The sequence below is a fragment of the Talpa europaea genome (genome assembly GCF_964194135.1).
Source record: "Talpa europaea genome assembly, chromosome: 12".
NCBI classification, from domain to species: Eukaryota; Metazoa; Chordata; class Mammalia; order Eulipotyphla; family Talpidae; genus Talpa; species Talpa europaea.
The window spans coordinates 50,807,951-50,826,331 of NC_140079.1; the positions used below are offsets into that span (position 1 = coordinate 50,807,951).

At 33.6% G+C, this 18,381-nt stretch overlaps 1 protein-coding gene across 4 annotated transcripts in view; it reads right to left on the reverse strand.

Moving 5' to 3' along the window:
• EDEM3 (ER degradation enhancing alpha-mannosidase like protein 3) overlaps nucleotides 1-18,381 on the reverse strand; it is a gene marked incomplete at both ends in the record, with an annotated part of 61,144 nt that overhangs the window by 36,555 nt on the left and 6,208 nt on the right. For all 4 annotated transcript variants that reach the window (XM_084250847.1, XM_084250846.1, XM_084250845.1 and 1 more), the window contains 4 exons: nucleotides 2,471-2,624; nucleotides 3,878-3,990; nucleotides 7,574-7,613; nucleotides 8,104-8,204. In XM_084250847.1, the coding sequence (XP_084106973.1) occupies nucleotides 2,471-2,624; nucleotides 3,878-3,990; nucleotides 7,574-7,613; nucleotides 8,104-8,204 (408 nt within the window). The remainder of the gene's footprint in view (nucleotides 1-2,470; nucleotides 2,625-3,877; nucleotides 3,991-7,573; nucleotides 7,614-8,103; nucleotides 8,205-18,381) is intronic.

Here is an 18,381-nt window from a genome sequence, read left to right on the forward strand (position 1 = left end):
AATTTATCTACACTATTATTTGCTACACAGGAAAATCCATAAAATGCGTACAAGTCATAACAAAAATCCTATTAATCTTGTATTTTATGAATAATCTATATAAACTTAGCAAAGAGGTCTTTAATGAAAAGCTGGCAAAGTGTTTTGAATTAACTTTGAGGAAATGGCATTAAGTGTGGACTAACTCTAGGAGTTACATGTGTTTTAAAAATGACCATTAACTATTATATTAGCATATTTGTCTAGCAAGTTCTTTTGAGTTAAAAATTATCAATGCAGGGCCTCCCCGGTGGCGCAGCAGTTGAGCGCTGGGTTGCGAAGCTGCCTGCAGCCTCTGCAGCGCCGGTTCCATCCCCGGCCAGACTGGGCGAGGGTCCCATGTGGTGGGCAGACCTCTCCTGCTACCTACTGCTCCCCTCAGCAGTGTACTTCGTCAGTCTGCCTGTTCTGCTCCCTGCTCTGGCTCTGGTGAATTCTCTCACCCTTCCATGCTTCTGACTGTACCCAGTGCTTGTATAAATAAATAAATCTTTTAAAAAAAATTATCAATGCAAATACTATCAATTAAGAAAGCCTGTGAGAGGCTGGTTTGAGCAAATTTTTATGGATAAAAGTAGCATTTACTAAATGTGTATAGGGAAGGATAGCAAGGCAGTTATTGTCTACTTGCAGTCCTCTTATAAGAAAAAATTTTAAATCTTGACACTCAGAGGATAATAGTATTTAAGTTTCCTTTGTTTTACTATAATGCTCAGTTATCTTCTGTTTCAATTCTTTCCCTGCTCACGTTATGGCTAAAGTGAAGAAATGCCACATTCCTCAGACTTCAACATCTCCATTTATAACAAAACTAAAAATATTAAAAGTAAATGCATTTAAATAAATGTCCAGATTTTTTAGAATAACTTTATGATTTTAATATGCTAAGGATAAACTGAACCACCAACAAATTTAACCATACTAATAAGTAAAGATACTAAAATTAAAACACAATTCCTTTTTTTCCCTCATTAAACTGGCAAAAGTAGCACCGTGCTGGCAACAATTGAATGACACAGAACTGTGAACTTTTATCCAAACTTTCTGGAGAGGAAGGGGGCAATAAAGTACCCAAAGTCTTAAAAACCATTTCCTACTCTGAGACTTTTTCCTCTTCCAGTAATTTATCCTGAGAAAGAAATAAAAAGAATGTTCACAGGAAAGCTATTCAAAATGTTAAAAACTAGAAATTTAAATAGGATTTAATATTAGTTTGTTTCATTAAAAAAGATACTCATCACAACTGACTAAATCAATGCATAAATCAATGAGCTATGACCTCTAGTTTGAAAAGCACTGCTGTATATCAGGCTGTCTCTCTATTCACAGATGTTCTGATGGAGAAAATGAATCTTATTTGATGTGTATTTGTAGAGAAGTTATTCCAGGTTACAGAAATGGCAGGCCTAAAGGCACAGAAATGGAAAAAAAAAACACAGGTGTTTTGGGAACACACATTTTGGCTGAAAGAAATGAACAGTGATCAGAAAGGAAATCTATCACCAATGCATAAAAAATTCTGAAAAGTTAAAGGACATTCAGTACAACAGGGACAGTCACTAAAACATCTGAGGGTAATTTAACAGAATTATGTTTTAGTAAGATTAATTTTTCAAATGCTCTGAAGCATAAATGAGAGAAAAGAGTTGATAGGTATTTACAAAAACAGGAATAAAATCACACTGATTTCAACTAGCGTAAAGTTAACAGAGGTTGTTAATGACTGACTTAGAAAGAGGCTAAGAATTAACAGTGTTAGTAAAGAACGAAATAAATCAGGATAAAGGGTTCTTTTCCATTTTCAATGGCTTTCCCTTCTCAGCCTTACACATAAAATTTTCTTGGGAAGAAAAACACAAACTCTCTCAATTGACTCTGTTGCCAACGATCTTTAACTTCTAACAGAGCAGAGAGAAATCTCAGAATGAATGGTCCCATACTTGTCGCCTACAATGAACACTTCTTTCCCCTTTACTTGCCACATTACATCCTTCAAGACTCTGTTTGCACCTAATTCTCCCAATGCTTACTAGACCATCTCTTTTAGAAGCTCTCTTTAAGATTATATAATACCATATATAACTTTATAGTATTTATTGTCTCTGAACATCCTCATTTTCACCAGTTCAACTTTTCTGTCCTGTGTTCTCTTACTATCTTCTTCGCCAGAGAGTTAACATCTACTCTAACTACTTCTAATCTAACCTGTTACACAGTGTGACATAAAAGGCCTAAACTAATCTAAATTATCACCCTACTCAAGTGCAAACTAACTGAAATGTCAATATAAATTTGTTAAAGAACTGGGAAACAATTTTTTCTAGCCTCAAAGCAAGTGAGGAACAATGGCTATGATTACAGACATTCCTTTTAAAAAAAAAAAAACAGCAAAGGAAGTATAAATGACTGCCATATTGTTAAAGATACTTACTCTTGGATAAGGAAGGCCACTGGTAGTATTGAAAGCTGGTAAAAGTTTGTAACCCAACTGCTTTGCCATTTGGAGAAGCTCATCATTGTACCACTGCATGTACTCGCCTTTTTCTTTCAGCATGATTGCCAACGAGTGTCCACCCAAGAGACCCCTACAATCACAGAGATGAAATATCATCCACATCTTACAGAAATTTTAAATTCACTACCTAAATAAATATGGGTATCTTGTTACCAACAATTTAGCACACAAAAGGAAAGACTACAAAAGAACTTAATTCTTTACTTAACTCTGCTATTCATTTTATGTCAATACAAACCAATATAACTACATAGCCAGTATTTAAAAAAGCTCAAATATTCTGTCTGTTGTAAAGTGTTCGGCCCTTTTAGGTACCTTAAGTTGCCTTAAAATAAAGAACATCCTACAAATTATATCAATTTTAACAATTTTATAAATTTATATTTTAACTAATTTTAAATTTAATTATACCATAATGAAATCTTTAGCAGTGTGACATTAAAAAAAACTTCCCACTCTGTATTAAATATAGATTAATAAACTCTGAAAAGGTATATAACTATTTCTTAAATTTAACTGAAAGACATACTTTGACAAAATGAAATGAGTTACAATAACATGAAAACAATCACGAAAGAGAAAAAGTTAATAATGAGGGGAATAATGAGGGGGCCTCCCTGGTGGCACAAGAGGTCAAGTCTCAGCACCATCAAGCAGTCCGCAGCCACTGCAGCACCAATTCAACCCCAAGCCAAGGAGCTGACCCACATGGCACAGCAGACCTCTCCCATCTCACCCGTTTCTCCCATCAGCAGTGTATTTCAGTAGATCTGCCTGTTATGCTCCCCACTGTCTCTGGTGAAGCCCCTCAACCCCTACACTACTGGCCTACACCCCCATTCTTGCATGCATGCATAAATAAAAATAAACCTTTAAAAAAAAACAAAACAAAGAACAAGTTAACAATGATGAAACTTGAAGTAATAAATCCTGTCATTCTGCATTTCTAAGTGTTCCAATAACATTTCAAACTGTTTAGTTGAGAGGTGAATCTGTAAGTTCAGTTTCATCTGTCTTGAAGAGGCTGACAAACTATGTAAGCTAGTGAAAAACCTGTGATATTGCTGGTATGCAAATGTTCTGCCCACATCCTTTTTATAACAACATACCTTTGATTTGAGTCTGCACCTATTTCCAAAGACTGTTGCTCTCTGTGACTGATACAAGGCAAGGTCATCCCACAGCCTCTGTGTTTCATAATATCCCATCTTTTATCTTTTAAACATAAGAAATTCCTTCCTTTATTACCATCAAGAAATAAACAGTATACTGACCCTAAGCTTTTCTCTTGTTAAAATTATAGTTTTAGTCTTACATACTTACCCAAGAACTCTGATGTTTGTTTCAAAGACTGATACGACTACATCATTATCTAAATTTACATCTCTTAAAACTTTCCTCACTGCATCTTCAAATTCTTTAGTTTTATTTAAGACCTAGACAAAGAAAATTATAAAAAAAAGTTATTTTCCACTAAGTTAAAGAAAAATACCTATATGAGTCACTAAAAGCAAATTAATATACTTAAATGCTATAAAAAGTAACAAGCCAAATATTCCCCTGAAACATATTATTAAAATGTGATACCTAAAGCCGAAAAACATTAAGTGCCTGATTATAAGGTAACTTTATACAACTTATATACTTCTTTTTTAAACATGGTGAAATTCCACTAGGACTTTCAAACAACCATCATCAAACCCTTTAACTGGTTTCTCAATATATAGTGCATGACCTACAGTGACATGAGGTGAGTTCTACTGGAATTTGGTTTCTAAGTCAAAACAAAACAAAAAACCACCCTATTCACCAAAAATGACTTTAAAAGTTGCTTACTCTTCAGGGGATGACAGCCTGATTTTAAACCACATACCACCTGCCAGCTTCCCCCATGGATGCCTAGGCCCCTAATTTTTGTGGTCAACATCAAGTCCTGATTTGAATTCACATTATTTCATTCACTAGCTGTATAATCCAGTCATTTTCAACTCTGAGCCTGTTTCTTCACCTACAAAACCAGAAAATACCTATTCTCACAGGCTTGTTTTCTTAAATTAGGTAAGGTATATAAAGTACTTTCAGTAAATTATTGGCTCAACAAGTGCTGGACATCATCACTATCATCATTATTATTACCATTAGGGTCTAGAAACCCATACTATTGCAATGAGCTCATAAAGTGGCACTGTATTACCCAGATTGCTTTGATCGTTCAGTCTAAATTAAGGTCGCACAATTGCATGTTACATAAATCCTCGATCGTTAAAAGTAGTTTTTCTTTATATCACTGCCTTATCGTTTTGTCTGATATTTTGCAGTGCTTTCTTAACTGACTTGGTACTTTCACCGAAAATTCTACTTTAGGTATAAAACATTCAATATGGGGCCTCCCCAGTGGCGCAGCGGTTGAGCGCTGGGTTGTGAAGCTGGCGAAGCTGCCCGCAGCGTCTGCGGCGCCGGTTCGATACCCCGGCTGCTCCCCGGCCACCGGAGGAGGGTCCCACATGGCGCGCAGACCTCTCCTGCCGCCCGCTGCTCCCCTCAGCAGTGTACTTCGGTCCTTCTGCCTGCTCTGCTCCCCGCTCTGGCTCTGGTGAATTCTCTCACCCTCCCGCGCTTCTGACTGTACCCAGTGCATGTATAAACAAAACAAACAAACAAACAAACAAATAAATAAATAAAGCATGCCTCTATTAAAAAAATATATATAAAAAACATTCAATATGAATATTGATTACAACTTAAGAAAAAGTAAAATTTATGATAAGTTTTGAGTAAAATATACTATGAAACCCAAATGTAAATAGACTGCTTTCCCTTCTCAATCTCAAAGTCTACATCAAGTCTGCAGCAACAAATGCAGACGCACACAACCCTCCCAGCACTTTCAGGATGAAGCAGAGCTCTGTTGCCTGTGTCTGTACACATATGCTTTTTAATACCATTTTGCTAATTTCATTCTTCTATCTCCTGTGAATTACTTCTTTTTGAACTCAGAATTCTAACTTGTGAGATTTTTCCTCCCACATGTCTCCTCAAGGTCTGAAATGCTTTTCTACGGGAAAAGTAGATTTTTTTCTTCTCTCCAAAATCAAAACAATCAATAATAGTAGCAAAGCTATTAGTTTCAAAGGACAGTAAATGTGGGAAGAGAATTCTTTTCCCTAATCAACTAAAAAGTCATTCCAACAGCAACATTAATGAGTTACTTAAGCTCCTAGTTGAGAGCAAAGGGTGAATTCAGGCCTCATCTTAAGTTACTTAAATCATTCACACTTGGAAAACTGAAATTTAAAAAGTTCACACATATCAATGTAATGATTCCTTCTTGTCTCTCCTGCAACAAGGACCAGAGCACCTGACTGAGTGGGGTCAGCTGACCAGAAGCAGCGCCACCATGTGGCAGTTTATCAGAAATACAGACTTTTAGTTCCAACCTTAGGTCTACCATATCAGAATGTACATTTTAGTCAAGATCCCTAAGTGAACTATAGAATAGTGAAGTTTAAGAAGCACTGCATCATTGTATGTTTCTCAGACTTTAGCATACACCAGGGTCCTCTGGAAGTTTAATAAATATTAAGCTTTTCCACTATTCTAATGAATATCTTAAAAACACATATGCTACCTGAGGTCCAGGCTCATGAAAATCAACCAGGGGCTTACAGAGAGATGATAGGGAACCTGCTATATGGAAGGGTAAAACCAAGATAACTGAGAAATTTACAGCCACATGTGCTCTTTCCTAATATCCAACTAAGGTTCCGTGCTTACTTCCCCTTATCAAGATAGACTTATGCATAACCCAGCTACAGTTAAAAATAAATACACCATTAGTTTCTCCCAGAGTGGAATTTGTGTATCCCAGAAGATTTTATCTTTTTCTCTTCCCCGTTTTTAACAGAATCCTAGACCACTAAAGCAAAAATAAGGCATATAACATTCTCTCTCATTTTTAGTCATTAAAATATAGTCCACACTTTCTTTACTCTTTGAGAAATGAAGTCACAACTTTCAAAACCCTGACCCAGCTACAGAGGTCTAAACAACTCTGGACTTTTTAATAAAAAGGTTGTCTCAAATACACCTGCATTTTATAAACAAAAAGAAGCTGTAGAAAAATAAATAATGCCCAGCCATATTTTAGAACAACTAAATAATAATATAGTAAGAGAGGGGAGGGAGGGAGGGAGAGAGAGAGGGGGAAAGAGAGAGAGAAACTTAAAACTGCACAGGCAATCTTCCTTAGGTGTTGGTATAGTTAATTATCTCTGGCCAAAAAAGAAACAAAAATTGCCCATTGAAAGAAGAATACAGAAAAGCCTATTTCTGAAACATTTCAGACATACCAAAGATTTTTTTTTAATGTTAACTGGTACTTGAGATACTAACTCAAAGTTGAGAATTATGCCTTAAGGAAAATCCTGAAACAGGCCTACTCTATATAAAGAGTAAAGAAGTATACTAAGATTATAAAATTAGAAAAATATTGTTTTAGAAATTATGACATCTGGAACTCAATCTTTCCCCTCTGCCATCACAAAATGTCCCAACTAACATTAATTAAAATGATTTTGGATCCCATAAGGTTGAAAAGGAGATACTAAAGTGATCATATGCTGCTAAAAATTAGTGCTGGTAAAAAAGTAATTTGTTTATATACATACACACACATATGTATATAAACAAGAATCTAATTTAACAATTTCAGTGTCACTTTGGCATATCATTTTGAAACAAGAATAACAATGGTATTTTCTAAATTATTTTTTCCAATAGCATCAACCTCCATGATCAAGGGGGAAGGAAAAGTTTTCCTAAGTAAGATACCATTGTGTAAACTGACATTTACTTGACATTCAATAATGTCAACAATTTATTTAAAAGCAAAGATCAAAATGTCTTAAATTCTAAAGGCTTTTACTTCAGACTTACTGTATAACAATGATACGGATAACACTTGAGTGAACATATCATGAAATTTATAAAATAAATAAATTCAAGAAGAATCAAACCTACCACAAGAGTGTCCAAAGAATCAATCAGTGTTAGGGAAAATCTAAGAAAAAAGCATAACAAGACACAAAACATGAGAATTCTAAATATTTTATTTAGCCATAAATATATAAGCTGACTAATACTTATGTATATCTATAGTACAATGTCACCTACAATGATTAGCACCAGTCTTAACATTACATTTATTCTCAGCATATTCACATATCTTTCAAGATGAACAGAAACATTCATTAGTTCATTTAAAAGTAAATAATATTAAAGCATCAGCATGATATAATGTATTAAAGATTTTAGATACATTTCTTAAGTTGCATGCAATTTAAGAAACAACTCATTCAACTTTTACTGATCTAAGCGATAAACTGATCGATTTTTACAAAATATAACAGAAGGGAATAAAGGAGGTTAATTTAATACCTAAAGCAGTTACTGAAATTTAACTAAACCTCAGAATTATGATAGTAAACTGCCTCTAAGAAGTGTAAGACTTGAGAACGTTGGGATGCTATGCTCCCGGTATTAATACTCACTTTCCCAACGCATCATCAACGTCACCCCGACTTGGCTCCTGACCTCTAACGCGACCTCTACAGGTTAAAGGCATGAGTTCATCAGCTGGGTAAGCATGTTCCTGTAAGAAATACTTTAATGAGTCACAAAGAAAAATAACAGAAAGCACACATCATTTAAAAAATAAAGCTTCGTTTTAAAAAAATAAAATAGAAAGGTTAGCCACAAGTTCTACTATTCTGACAGTCTATGGAATCTTTTAAAAAATGTTTAATTATACAGTATGTTCTTGAAAAAATATGTAAGAAAATACTCCTTTAAGACACTGAAAATCTGCTAGCTTTCCACTCCCAGAGGTGCTTCTGTTAAGACTGGTATTCATATTCCAGAATTATTCACCTGTGTTCAAATACATACACACACACACACACACACACACATATATATCCTTGAAAAAAAATCTACTTACAGATGACTCATGTCATACATATACTGCTCTAGAAGCTTATATTACAGTGGAGTTAGAACGTTTTTTATTCTTTTTTAATAACTTTTTAATAATAAAGTGATAACTTAAAATTATCTAATAGTAAATTAATCGATACTTATGTCCTAAGCACTAGCCTTTTCACATTAATTAATTTATTTATCACACAACCCTATAGAGTAGATTCAATTATCTCCATTTTACAGATGAGAAAACTGAGATGCAGATAAGCTTAGTAAGCCTAGATCATGCAACTAGTAGATGTTGGATTCTGAATTCAAACCCATGCAATCTGACTCCAAAGTCATACATACCCTAACAATAACTGCTCCTCACAGCATTCCAAAGTATGGGTATGCTAACATTTATTTACTTATTCCTCTAATAACATATAGACTGATACTGATTTCTTATTAAGTAAACAATACTACAACAAACATCTATATACTATATCTTTTGTACATATACTTATATTTTCTATAATTTAAATTCCTAAAAATAGACCTAATGGGTCAAAGGTATGAATATTTCATTTTTGATAGCTACTACCAAACTGAAGACTTTCAGTTTACATTCTCAGTGGTATATATTTTACCAATCTCCTGAATAAAATGTTACGTCAAGTTTATCAATAAGGATAAACCTTTTTTATACAAACCATTACTATTAATTTTGTGAAATATCTGTTTATATCTTTTGTCTATTTTCTGTTGTTTTCTTATTGGCCAATACATTACTGGCCTTACATGTTATATTTGTGATATACAGTCAATATTACTGTCCTGTCTTTATTTGGCTTTTAACTTTATGGTGCTATTTACTTTGTTTTAACTATGAAGTTAAAACAGTCTCTTCCTTTATAGTTTCTGGATCTCAGGCATGCTTAAGACTATCTTGAGCCTATATCTGCAATCTATTTTTATGATGTGAAACAGGGATGAAACGATCTCACCCCACAACAGTCAATTTTCTAAATACCACTTTTTAAACAATCCACCTTTCCCAACTGTTTGAAATACATTATTCAAAATTACCTACACATACATTTCCATTGTCTCTATTTTATTCTAAAGTCGTCTTAGTTCTACCAGATATATTTCCTACTCCAATATCATTATATTAACTACTTTATTGTTACAACAGGCCTTGCCACTTTAGTACAGCAATTCTCTCCCCCTAATTATTTTTCTTCATAATTTTCTTCATTACTTTTTTCAAATTTACTCTTGTGGATAACTTTAAAATTTCCTTAAAATATCATTAAAAATTTAATTGCAAGAGTCTAATTAGAGATTAACTCCTATCTTTACCAACTGAATCTTTCCATCTTGGAATACAAAACATCAGTGTTAATTCATATCCTCTTTTATGACTTCAGTTTCCTCCTGTAGGTCTCAATATTCAATAATATTTCTTATTAGGTTTATTTGTAAACCTAGTTTACTATTTACTTTTTTGATTTACTATTGAGTGGGATTTTTATTTTTAAGAATGACATGAGAGCACTCCTAGTCTAGATGATAATGAAGTACATGCAAGAATCTTCTATCCACTACAAACACATAGAAATACTGAATTAAATTTTTAAAAAATTGCTGAGTTGGAGAACAAGAAAACTTCAAGTATCAAAATGAACAATGGAATGTAGACTATGAAGCTATACTGCCTACAACATGGGCATTAGAAATAAAGACAGTTTTTAGAGGGAGTTATTCTAATACCCTAAGTGATGTCAGTTGAAGCTGCTGGCCCTACATACATGGCCTAAGTCATGGGTAGGTTCCTTAAGTCAGATAGTTGCTTCATAGAAACTGAACTGGAACTTCTCCATTTACTGGCTGCAGGTCTTAACAGAAAAGGAGAGAAACAAGAAAGATCCAATGAACTTTGTATTTTTTTTACTAGGTGAGAACCCCTAAAAGAGTTTTCTAAAATTAATAAAAAGTGATTATGAGAAAAGTGTAGAGGTCAGAATCATTGCATTTACATATTACAACTTTAACCAATATCTGTAGACTCCTGTCAATAATTGAAATACTATACTTCTCCCTATTCAGGAAATTCCTGTTAGGATTTTGTCAATTATGTTATTATAAGCAGTTCTCACTTTGCATGGTCACACTATATGCAAGATTCACTATTAAGTTAAACAAACCTCAGCAACATGGTTCAAATTCAGTTATCACTGTGTATTAACTATAAGTAATTGCCTAAAATCCAAACTTTGGTGCTGATTCTTAACACACAAATCGCTATGTAAGTAACAGTGATCAATCACATCTTTGAGAGTCTGTCAGTGATTGATCACTGTGTATGTATTTTGAGTGTACACATAGCAAATGTAGTTGTGTTGCCTCCTTGTCACCTAGTGATAATCCCACTGACAGTTTGATAGTTTTATAAAGAGATAATCAAAAGAGAAGATCAGTTAACAGGATGAAAGTTCACCAAAGAAATGAAAAGTGGTAACATTGAAAGTAAAACTAGAATTGAACATAAATGGGTCAGAGAATAGATTACCATGGAATGCTGACACAATGCCACTTGAGACCCAAGACTTTATAAAGTCAGAGGAACTTAGTGAACGTCACGTTATCAAGGATGGAGAAAGAGGTTGTGAGAGAAAGGATGAAGATGTCACAGTGGAAATGAGACTCATAAAAATATTCCCATTAAAAGGAAATCCCAGAGATATCTCATGACATGGAGTGCGAAGGCTAAAATAGCTAAAGCTGATCCAAACTTTGAAAGGAGTGTGACAGTACAACAAAGTATAGAAAAGATGTCTGTTCAATATTAAGTTATACAATATGATGAAAGCAAGCCAGGCAAGCACTGTTCAAATTTCTCTCAATGCCTTTTTTCCCCAGAGAAATAATACTTTAATTCAAAGCCTCTAATATTTTGAATTACAGTATATATTAGTTTTGCTATTTTAAACATTTCTCTGTACATTTATAACCATCAAAAAGAGTCTTCAATGTATGGACAAATTTTAAAAGGTTTATAACATTCATATTCTGGTCTAGAATCATGATTCCCACAGTTGCTAGTATCAGAATTCTTAAATGGAGGCAACACACAACATTTTTACTGTTATTTTAAAACACTGTCATCTGCATTGTTATTACTCTGGTATTCCTGGGTTAGGTTGTCGCTAGTCTATTACTTGAAAAACAATTTAAATGGTTATGAAATAGTTGAGGTATTTTTTTCTTTGCTTCAGAAATCTGAAGTACTGTTCCATTGCATTCTTGTATTCACTGAGTATTGGGTGGAAAAATTTCTAAGACTACTCTCATTTTTCACATCTTGAGTAGGAACTGGTTCTTGCCTATACTTGTGTGCTCAAGTGACTCTTAATTCTTGAAGTTCAGCAAAAATATTGCCAATGTTATATACAAATCTATTCTACTGCTTCTTACTAAATGCAGTGATCTAGATTCTAAATTCACAACAGCAGAAAAAGAGGGAAGGAAAACTAAACACATAATCAACAAAATGGCAGATTAAAAAAAAAATTATAGTAGGCTAAAAAATATGAAAAATATCGAAGGCTGCAACCCTTCAGGTAATTTGAAAAGTTCACTAGTCTATGATGATTCATTTCCTGAGGAAAGGGTTCCAAGGCAACAAATGTTTTTGATTATAATTAGAATCCAAGTGCAGCTACTAAAATTTAAACCCAATATTTTGTAATTTTAATATTGTATGTAAATGTTAGTATAAACTCCTAATTACTTTTACATGTGTCTTACTTGTCATATTCCTAAATACTTTTTCTGTATTAATTCCAATAGAACTGTGATTTTCCAGAATGCACACTATTTTTATTGCTTTGTTACATATTTAATACATAAACAACACTTAAAAGAAACACAAGAAAAGTAGTATTTTTTACACTTGCAGATGTATTTTGGAAGATATTTTTGTAAGCAATCATTCAAATATTAATTTGGTTGTAATGAGTTCCTTAGAAAGATTAGAATATTTTTAAGGTTTTCCAAAACACATATTTACACCAACATCTCTGTCTGAAATTAAATATAAAACCAAACCCTAAGTTTACCCAGAGAAGAAAAATATTAATAGCAAATGCAAACCAGAATAATCAAATCTAAGGGAGTTTTGAATCAGGAGTAAAATTACTTTGTCCCTTTGTTTCAACTTATGGATAAAAACAAAACCACAGTCTTTTTTCAGGGTTAACCACAAGTGAACTACAGTTGGTTTGCATAAATCCAGAGCAATGCATACGTGGCAAATAAACAGCCAGACCTGGTATTAGGCTTCAAACATCCTGGTTATCTGAGATACAATAATACTTCCTCTTTATAAAGTGTAGCCAAAACTAGGAATAAGTAATTCATACCACTATGACTCAAAGCCACAAAATACACTGAGTAATGATCACACAGAAATAAAAGCTTAAGTGATAAAAGAGTCCTACAAAAAAATAAAGTTGCTCATGTATCCACCTAAAAGCAAGGGCAAAAACAAAAAAACAAACGTAGTTGACAGCCCACAGGCAACTCTAAGTTTACTAGAGTGTTGACGTGATCTAACTCTGCTCTCAGATACTCGAGTCAAAGGAGAATCAAGAGTGACTTAGTAAAACCAATTCCAAAACTGAACATAGGGAAGAGACTTCATTTCACCAAAAACAATAAAACAAAAGCATTATTTATAAGAGTTATTAGAGCTGTCAAATTTCATTTCCAATAAAGTATATATGTTCTTTTGAAATTCTTAATCCAGATCCTTATTGTTAAACACCTCTTTCCTTGAAGCAGATATCCATTCCTAAAATAAACAAAACAAATACAAACACTCTTATCACATACTGATAAGCATATGCTAATTACAGCTGATCCTTGGAGGACTAGGGAGTTAAAGAAGACTGCCCCCAGCACAGCTGAAAATCCACTTGTAACTTTAGATTCCCTCAAATTTAACTACTAAAAAAAAGTCCGCTACTGACTGGAAATCTTATTGATAATATAAGCAGTCTACTGGCACATATTTGCATACTATATATATTATATATTGTATTTTTACAATGAAGTAAATTGAAGAAAATCTTAAGGAGAGAAAATACACTATTATACTGTATTACTGAAGCCAAAAGTTTACATTATCTGTTTAGAAGAAAATGTACATGTAAGTGGACCTGCACCATTCTCACTCCTGCTGTTCAAGGGTCAACTGTGCTGACCGCCCACGATTACTCATCATCCTCTTTTCACTCCAAGTCAAATTTTTCTGTTCAATATTTATACCCATCAAACCATCTTTTAAAGATTCCACTTACCTAAACTATTAAACTTTTAGAATCAGAGCTTCCTACACTGAGCATTTATTCTCCTCTAAGGTAGCATATTTTATGAAGTATTTCTCACGGGAGAACCAAGTAACATAATCGCAGCTGTCTCACAGATTTTAAATGAAGTCACCGCAGAGTAGAATGTTAGCATACTTTAAATTTTTACCCCAAATTAAAAGAGAACAAACAATTCAAAAATTCTTCAAGATACCCTAATTTGGGCTTTTTGAGCAACAATAAAATTAATTGAACTTACTTCATTTTGTATGAAATAAATAATAATGTTATAATGAAAGAAAGCCTGCCACTAGTAGGTCTTTTAAATGTCAATAGATGCAGAAAAAATACCTGATAAATTTCAGTATACTGTAATGATGAAAACTGCCAGCAAACTAGAAGTATAAGGAATTTATTCAAGCTGTTAGGGAGCATCTATGAAAAACCAACAACTAACATTCTAGTAAGTTAAAACTTAATTGCTTTCGCCCTAAGAGTAGAAACAAGGCAGGGATCTCACCACTTCTTTTCAACATAAGCAAGAAATCCTAATGACTGTAGTAAGAATAAACGGCATTCAGATTGGAAAGGAAGAAGTAAGTCTGTTTGTAGATGACATGATTGAACATGTGGAAAATTCTAAGGAACCTACCCTCCAAAAAGCTAGTAGAAATGTGATTTTAGCAAGATGGCAGGATATAAGATCAACAGACATAAAGTTATTATATTCCCAAATAACATCAATGGACAACTGTAAATCAAAATTTGAAAAACAATTTATAACAGCATCAAAACCAGGAAATATTTATGAATAAATGTAACAAAAGATGTTCAAAACCCATACACTGAAAAATATGAAACAATACTGACATTAAATGAGATTTAAATAAAGGGCAAAGACTCCATGTTCATGGATTAGAAGACCCAATAGTCTTAAGAGGTCAATCTCCCCAAATTATAGATTCAACACAATCCCATGATAGCTCAACAAAGAACCCAGAATACTCAAAAAGACTCTGAAAATGAACAAAGCTGAAACAACAAAGCTGCCTGATTTTAGGACTTAATAACACACAATGAAGGTGGTATGATATTGGTATACAGACCAAGATATTTAGACCAATTGGAAAAAAAATACAGTCTAGAAGTAGACCCATTCATAATGGCTAACTGATTTTTTTCCACAAGTGCCAAAGTAATTCAGTGGGGAAATAATATTCTTTTCAAAAATGGTGCTGAAAGAATCAAATATGCACATAGAAGAAACTACATGTATCAATCTTTACCTCATGTTATACACAAAAATTAACTCAAGGTGAGTCACAGACCTAACTGAACAAGCTAAAATTATAAAACACCTAGATGGCAAAAAGAAAATCTTTGCGATCCCGGGCTAGGTAATTATTTTTTAGGTAGGATATAAAAGAATTATGAAAGGAAAAAAGGCTACATTGTACTTGATAACAATTTAAAAAGTGCATTTCAAAAGACACTGTTAAAATTAGAAGTCAAAGCACAGACTGTGAGAAAATATCTGCAAAACATGTAAGTGATAAAGGACTGATATCCATACCATGTAACTCTTATTATTAGTAGGTGCTAACAGGACAAATGACTTGCTTTAAAAATGGGCAAGAGATCTGAACAGACGTTTCACCAAATTAAAAAGCTGTACTAAGCACACGGAAAGATTTTCAACATCATTAGTCATCAGAAAAATCAAATTAAAAGCACAATGAAATATCATTATACACCTACTAAAATGGTTAAAATCAGTAAGACTGAAAATATCAAGTATTAGAGAGGATATGGGATAACTGAAACTCTCATAGGTTGCTGGTGGGGAATGCAAAATGTCACAGCCATTTCAGAAAAGTTTGGCCAGTTTCTTATAAACATACTCTTCCCATATAACCCAGCAATCCCACTCTTACGTGTGAAATATATGAAAATGTATGTCCACATAAAAACTTGCATTCAGCAGTCTTATTAATAGCAGTTAAAGACAAGAAACAAGACAAATATTTAATAGATGGTGAATGGATAACAAATTGTGCTCTATCAAATTAATGGAATGCTACTGAGTAACAAACAGGAACTACAATATGCCCCAAAACATGGATATATCTCAAAAGCATCAGTCTAAATGAAAGAACCTATTGATAAATCAAAATGATGCCACTTACATGAAATCCTAGAAAAGGACAAAGTATAGTGACAAAAAGCACAACGCAATGGTTGCGAGAGGTTGAAGGTAGAGAGAATGAATTGACTACAACAGTGCATTAGGAAGCTCTTTGGGATGATGGAAATGTTCTATGTTATAATTGTGGTGATAGTTAAATGTCTATATTACACTTATCAAAACTCAATTGTGCACTTGAAATTGAAGATTTTTTCTTGCAAATTATACCTAATTAAACAGAAAGCTAAAATGCTATATAAAATATCAGTGATTACAATAAAACATTATAAGATATTACAGAATTTTCTTATCATTTTGGTAGTTTTAGGATGTTCTCAAAGTAGAGGTTAAGGAACAATGCCACAAATGAAGACATAAATCAACTCCCTCTCTCCCAGTTATTAATACCGCTTCTAAACTATTTTGTTTATAGAACTATTCTTATTGATGAACAAACTATAGAAAAGAAACATGAGGTACAGAATTTCAAATGGGGAATATGAAAAAGTTATGGGAATGAATGGTGGTGATGGCTGTGCAATAGCATGAATGTACTTCATACCAGAGAACAGCGTACTTAAAAACGCTCAATTTCATGTCATGTATATTTTGCCACAAAGACTGGCAAGGGGGAAGTAATTCTAAGAAAACTTATACCAATCTAGAACTCCACAAGGAAGTTACAAGTTAAAACAGTTCCTTTGGCTTGAATAATTAGACTAATCTACTATTTCTTAGAACTGTGCTCTCAAGAAATGAAGATGAAAGGTAGTTACTAATTCCACTAGTAAAGGGAAATTATGCTCAACTCTTTTAAGATTTATTTGCAGTCTTAAGGCATCTTCCAAAGTACAGCTTTTGTTTCTAATAGTTTAGCTGAGTAGTCTAAAGTTGTCAGAAAAACAAAGATCAGATCAGAGACCTCAAATCAAAAATGGCTCTGCATTTGGTGTCCTAAATTTTGTTATTTTCTCATCTAAATTAATCCACAAACAGAACTCAGCACAAATACTCAAAACATGGTAACAGAAGCCCTGAGTAGTCTAGGGTTAAATAAGGTCACATAAGAATTGCCAAAACAAACATCAAATTTCATGCTATTTGGGGGAAAAGAGAAAGCCATCTGTGCAATTCACTGTAGATAAACTGCTATCTGATTGGGGGTAGAGATTTGTCATATTCGTTAAAATGTTGATACTTAACACCAACAACCGAGAAAATTCCTGGATATAAAATCCAAGGGATGGCAGAGATGTAGAAATCTACCTAAAGCTGTCAGGGCATTGCTATTGAAAAACAGCGTAAGAGAACTGGGAGATGAAAAAAGGAGAGGATGTGTGTGTGTGTAAAGGGAGATGTGTGTGAATGCCGGGAAAGAGTTCTGAGTTAAAGCCTAGAGAGATTTTAGAGGGCAATTTCAATCTCAGGTAAAGAATGAACAAAGATAGTGGTAGTGATAGTAACAGTAGAAGTGAATTTTTATATAGTGTTTCCTATTTGCCAGACACTAGTACTAAGCACTCGAATTATATAACCATGACATTGTGAGACAGACAACCATTTTAAAGAGATGAAGTAACAGGCTTAGGAAGATGAGATAACTTTCTTATTGTAACACAAAAAATAACATTTAATAAGCATTTATATGCTAGGCACAGAACATATGAAAGACTAATTCTTTGAAAATTAAAGGAAATGGCCCCATTCTCAAAAATCTTATAGAAAGCGATAACCCTTTAAAATTGACATAAGCCACCCAGCTAGCTAAGTCGGCAGAGCATGAGACTCTTAAAATTATCAAATATTACATAGGAAGAGACATTGCTCGAGGGGTTATGTGATTTGTCTAGGGTTCAGGTTAGTACACAGCTGAGACAGGGTTTGAATTCAAACCCATCTAATTCCTAAACCTATATACTTCTATTCTGCAGCAAGCTAACAGTGTGTGTGAGAATAGCAAATAGAAAAACTTTTCAACTGACTTCAAATAACCAACACAGGGGGCACCTGGTCTCTACTTAGTATTTTAGAATTGTTTCATTTTGAGAACCGGAAAGAGGAAGTGTAAATTCTGGACTAAATCTTGGGTTCAAACCTCACATGAACTGAATATAACACAAGTATACTGCCAGACACTTACATTGTAAAATTACTGAACATTTAAAAATATGCAGATAGGAGTGGCTCCACTGGAAAATTGGTGGATGTTAATTCCAGTTCAGTCTTTGAGGTCGAAATCCCTTTCAGATCTTTTAGGTAAGTAGCTATAGCAATGTTATCCAGTTAGAGTCTAGAGAAAAGGAACC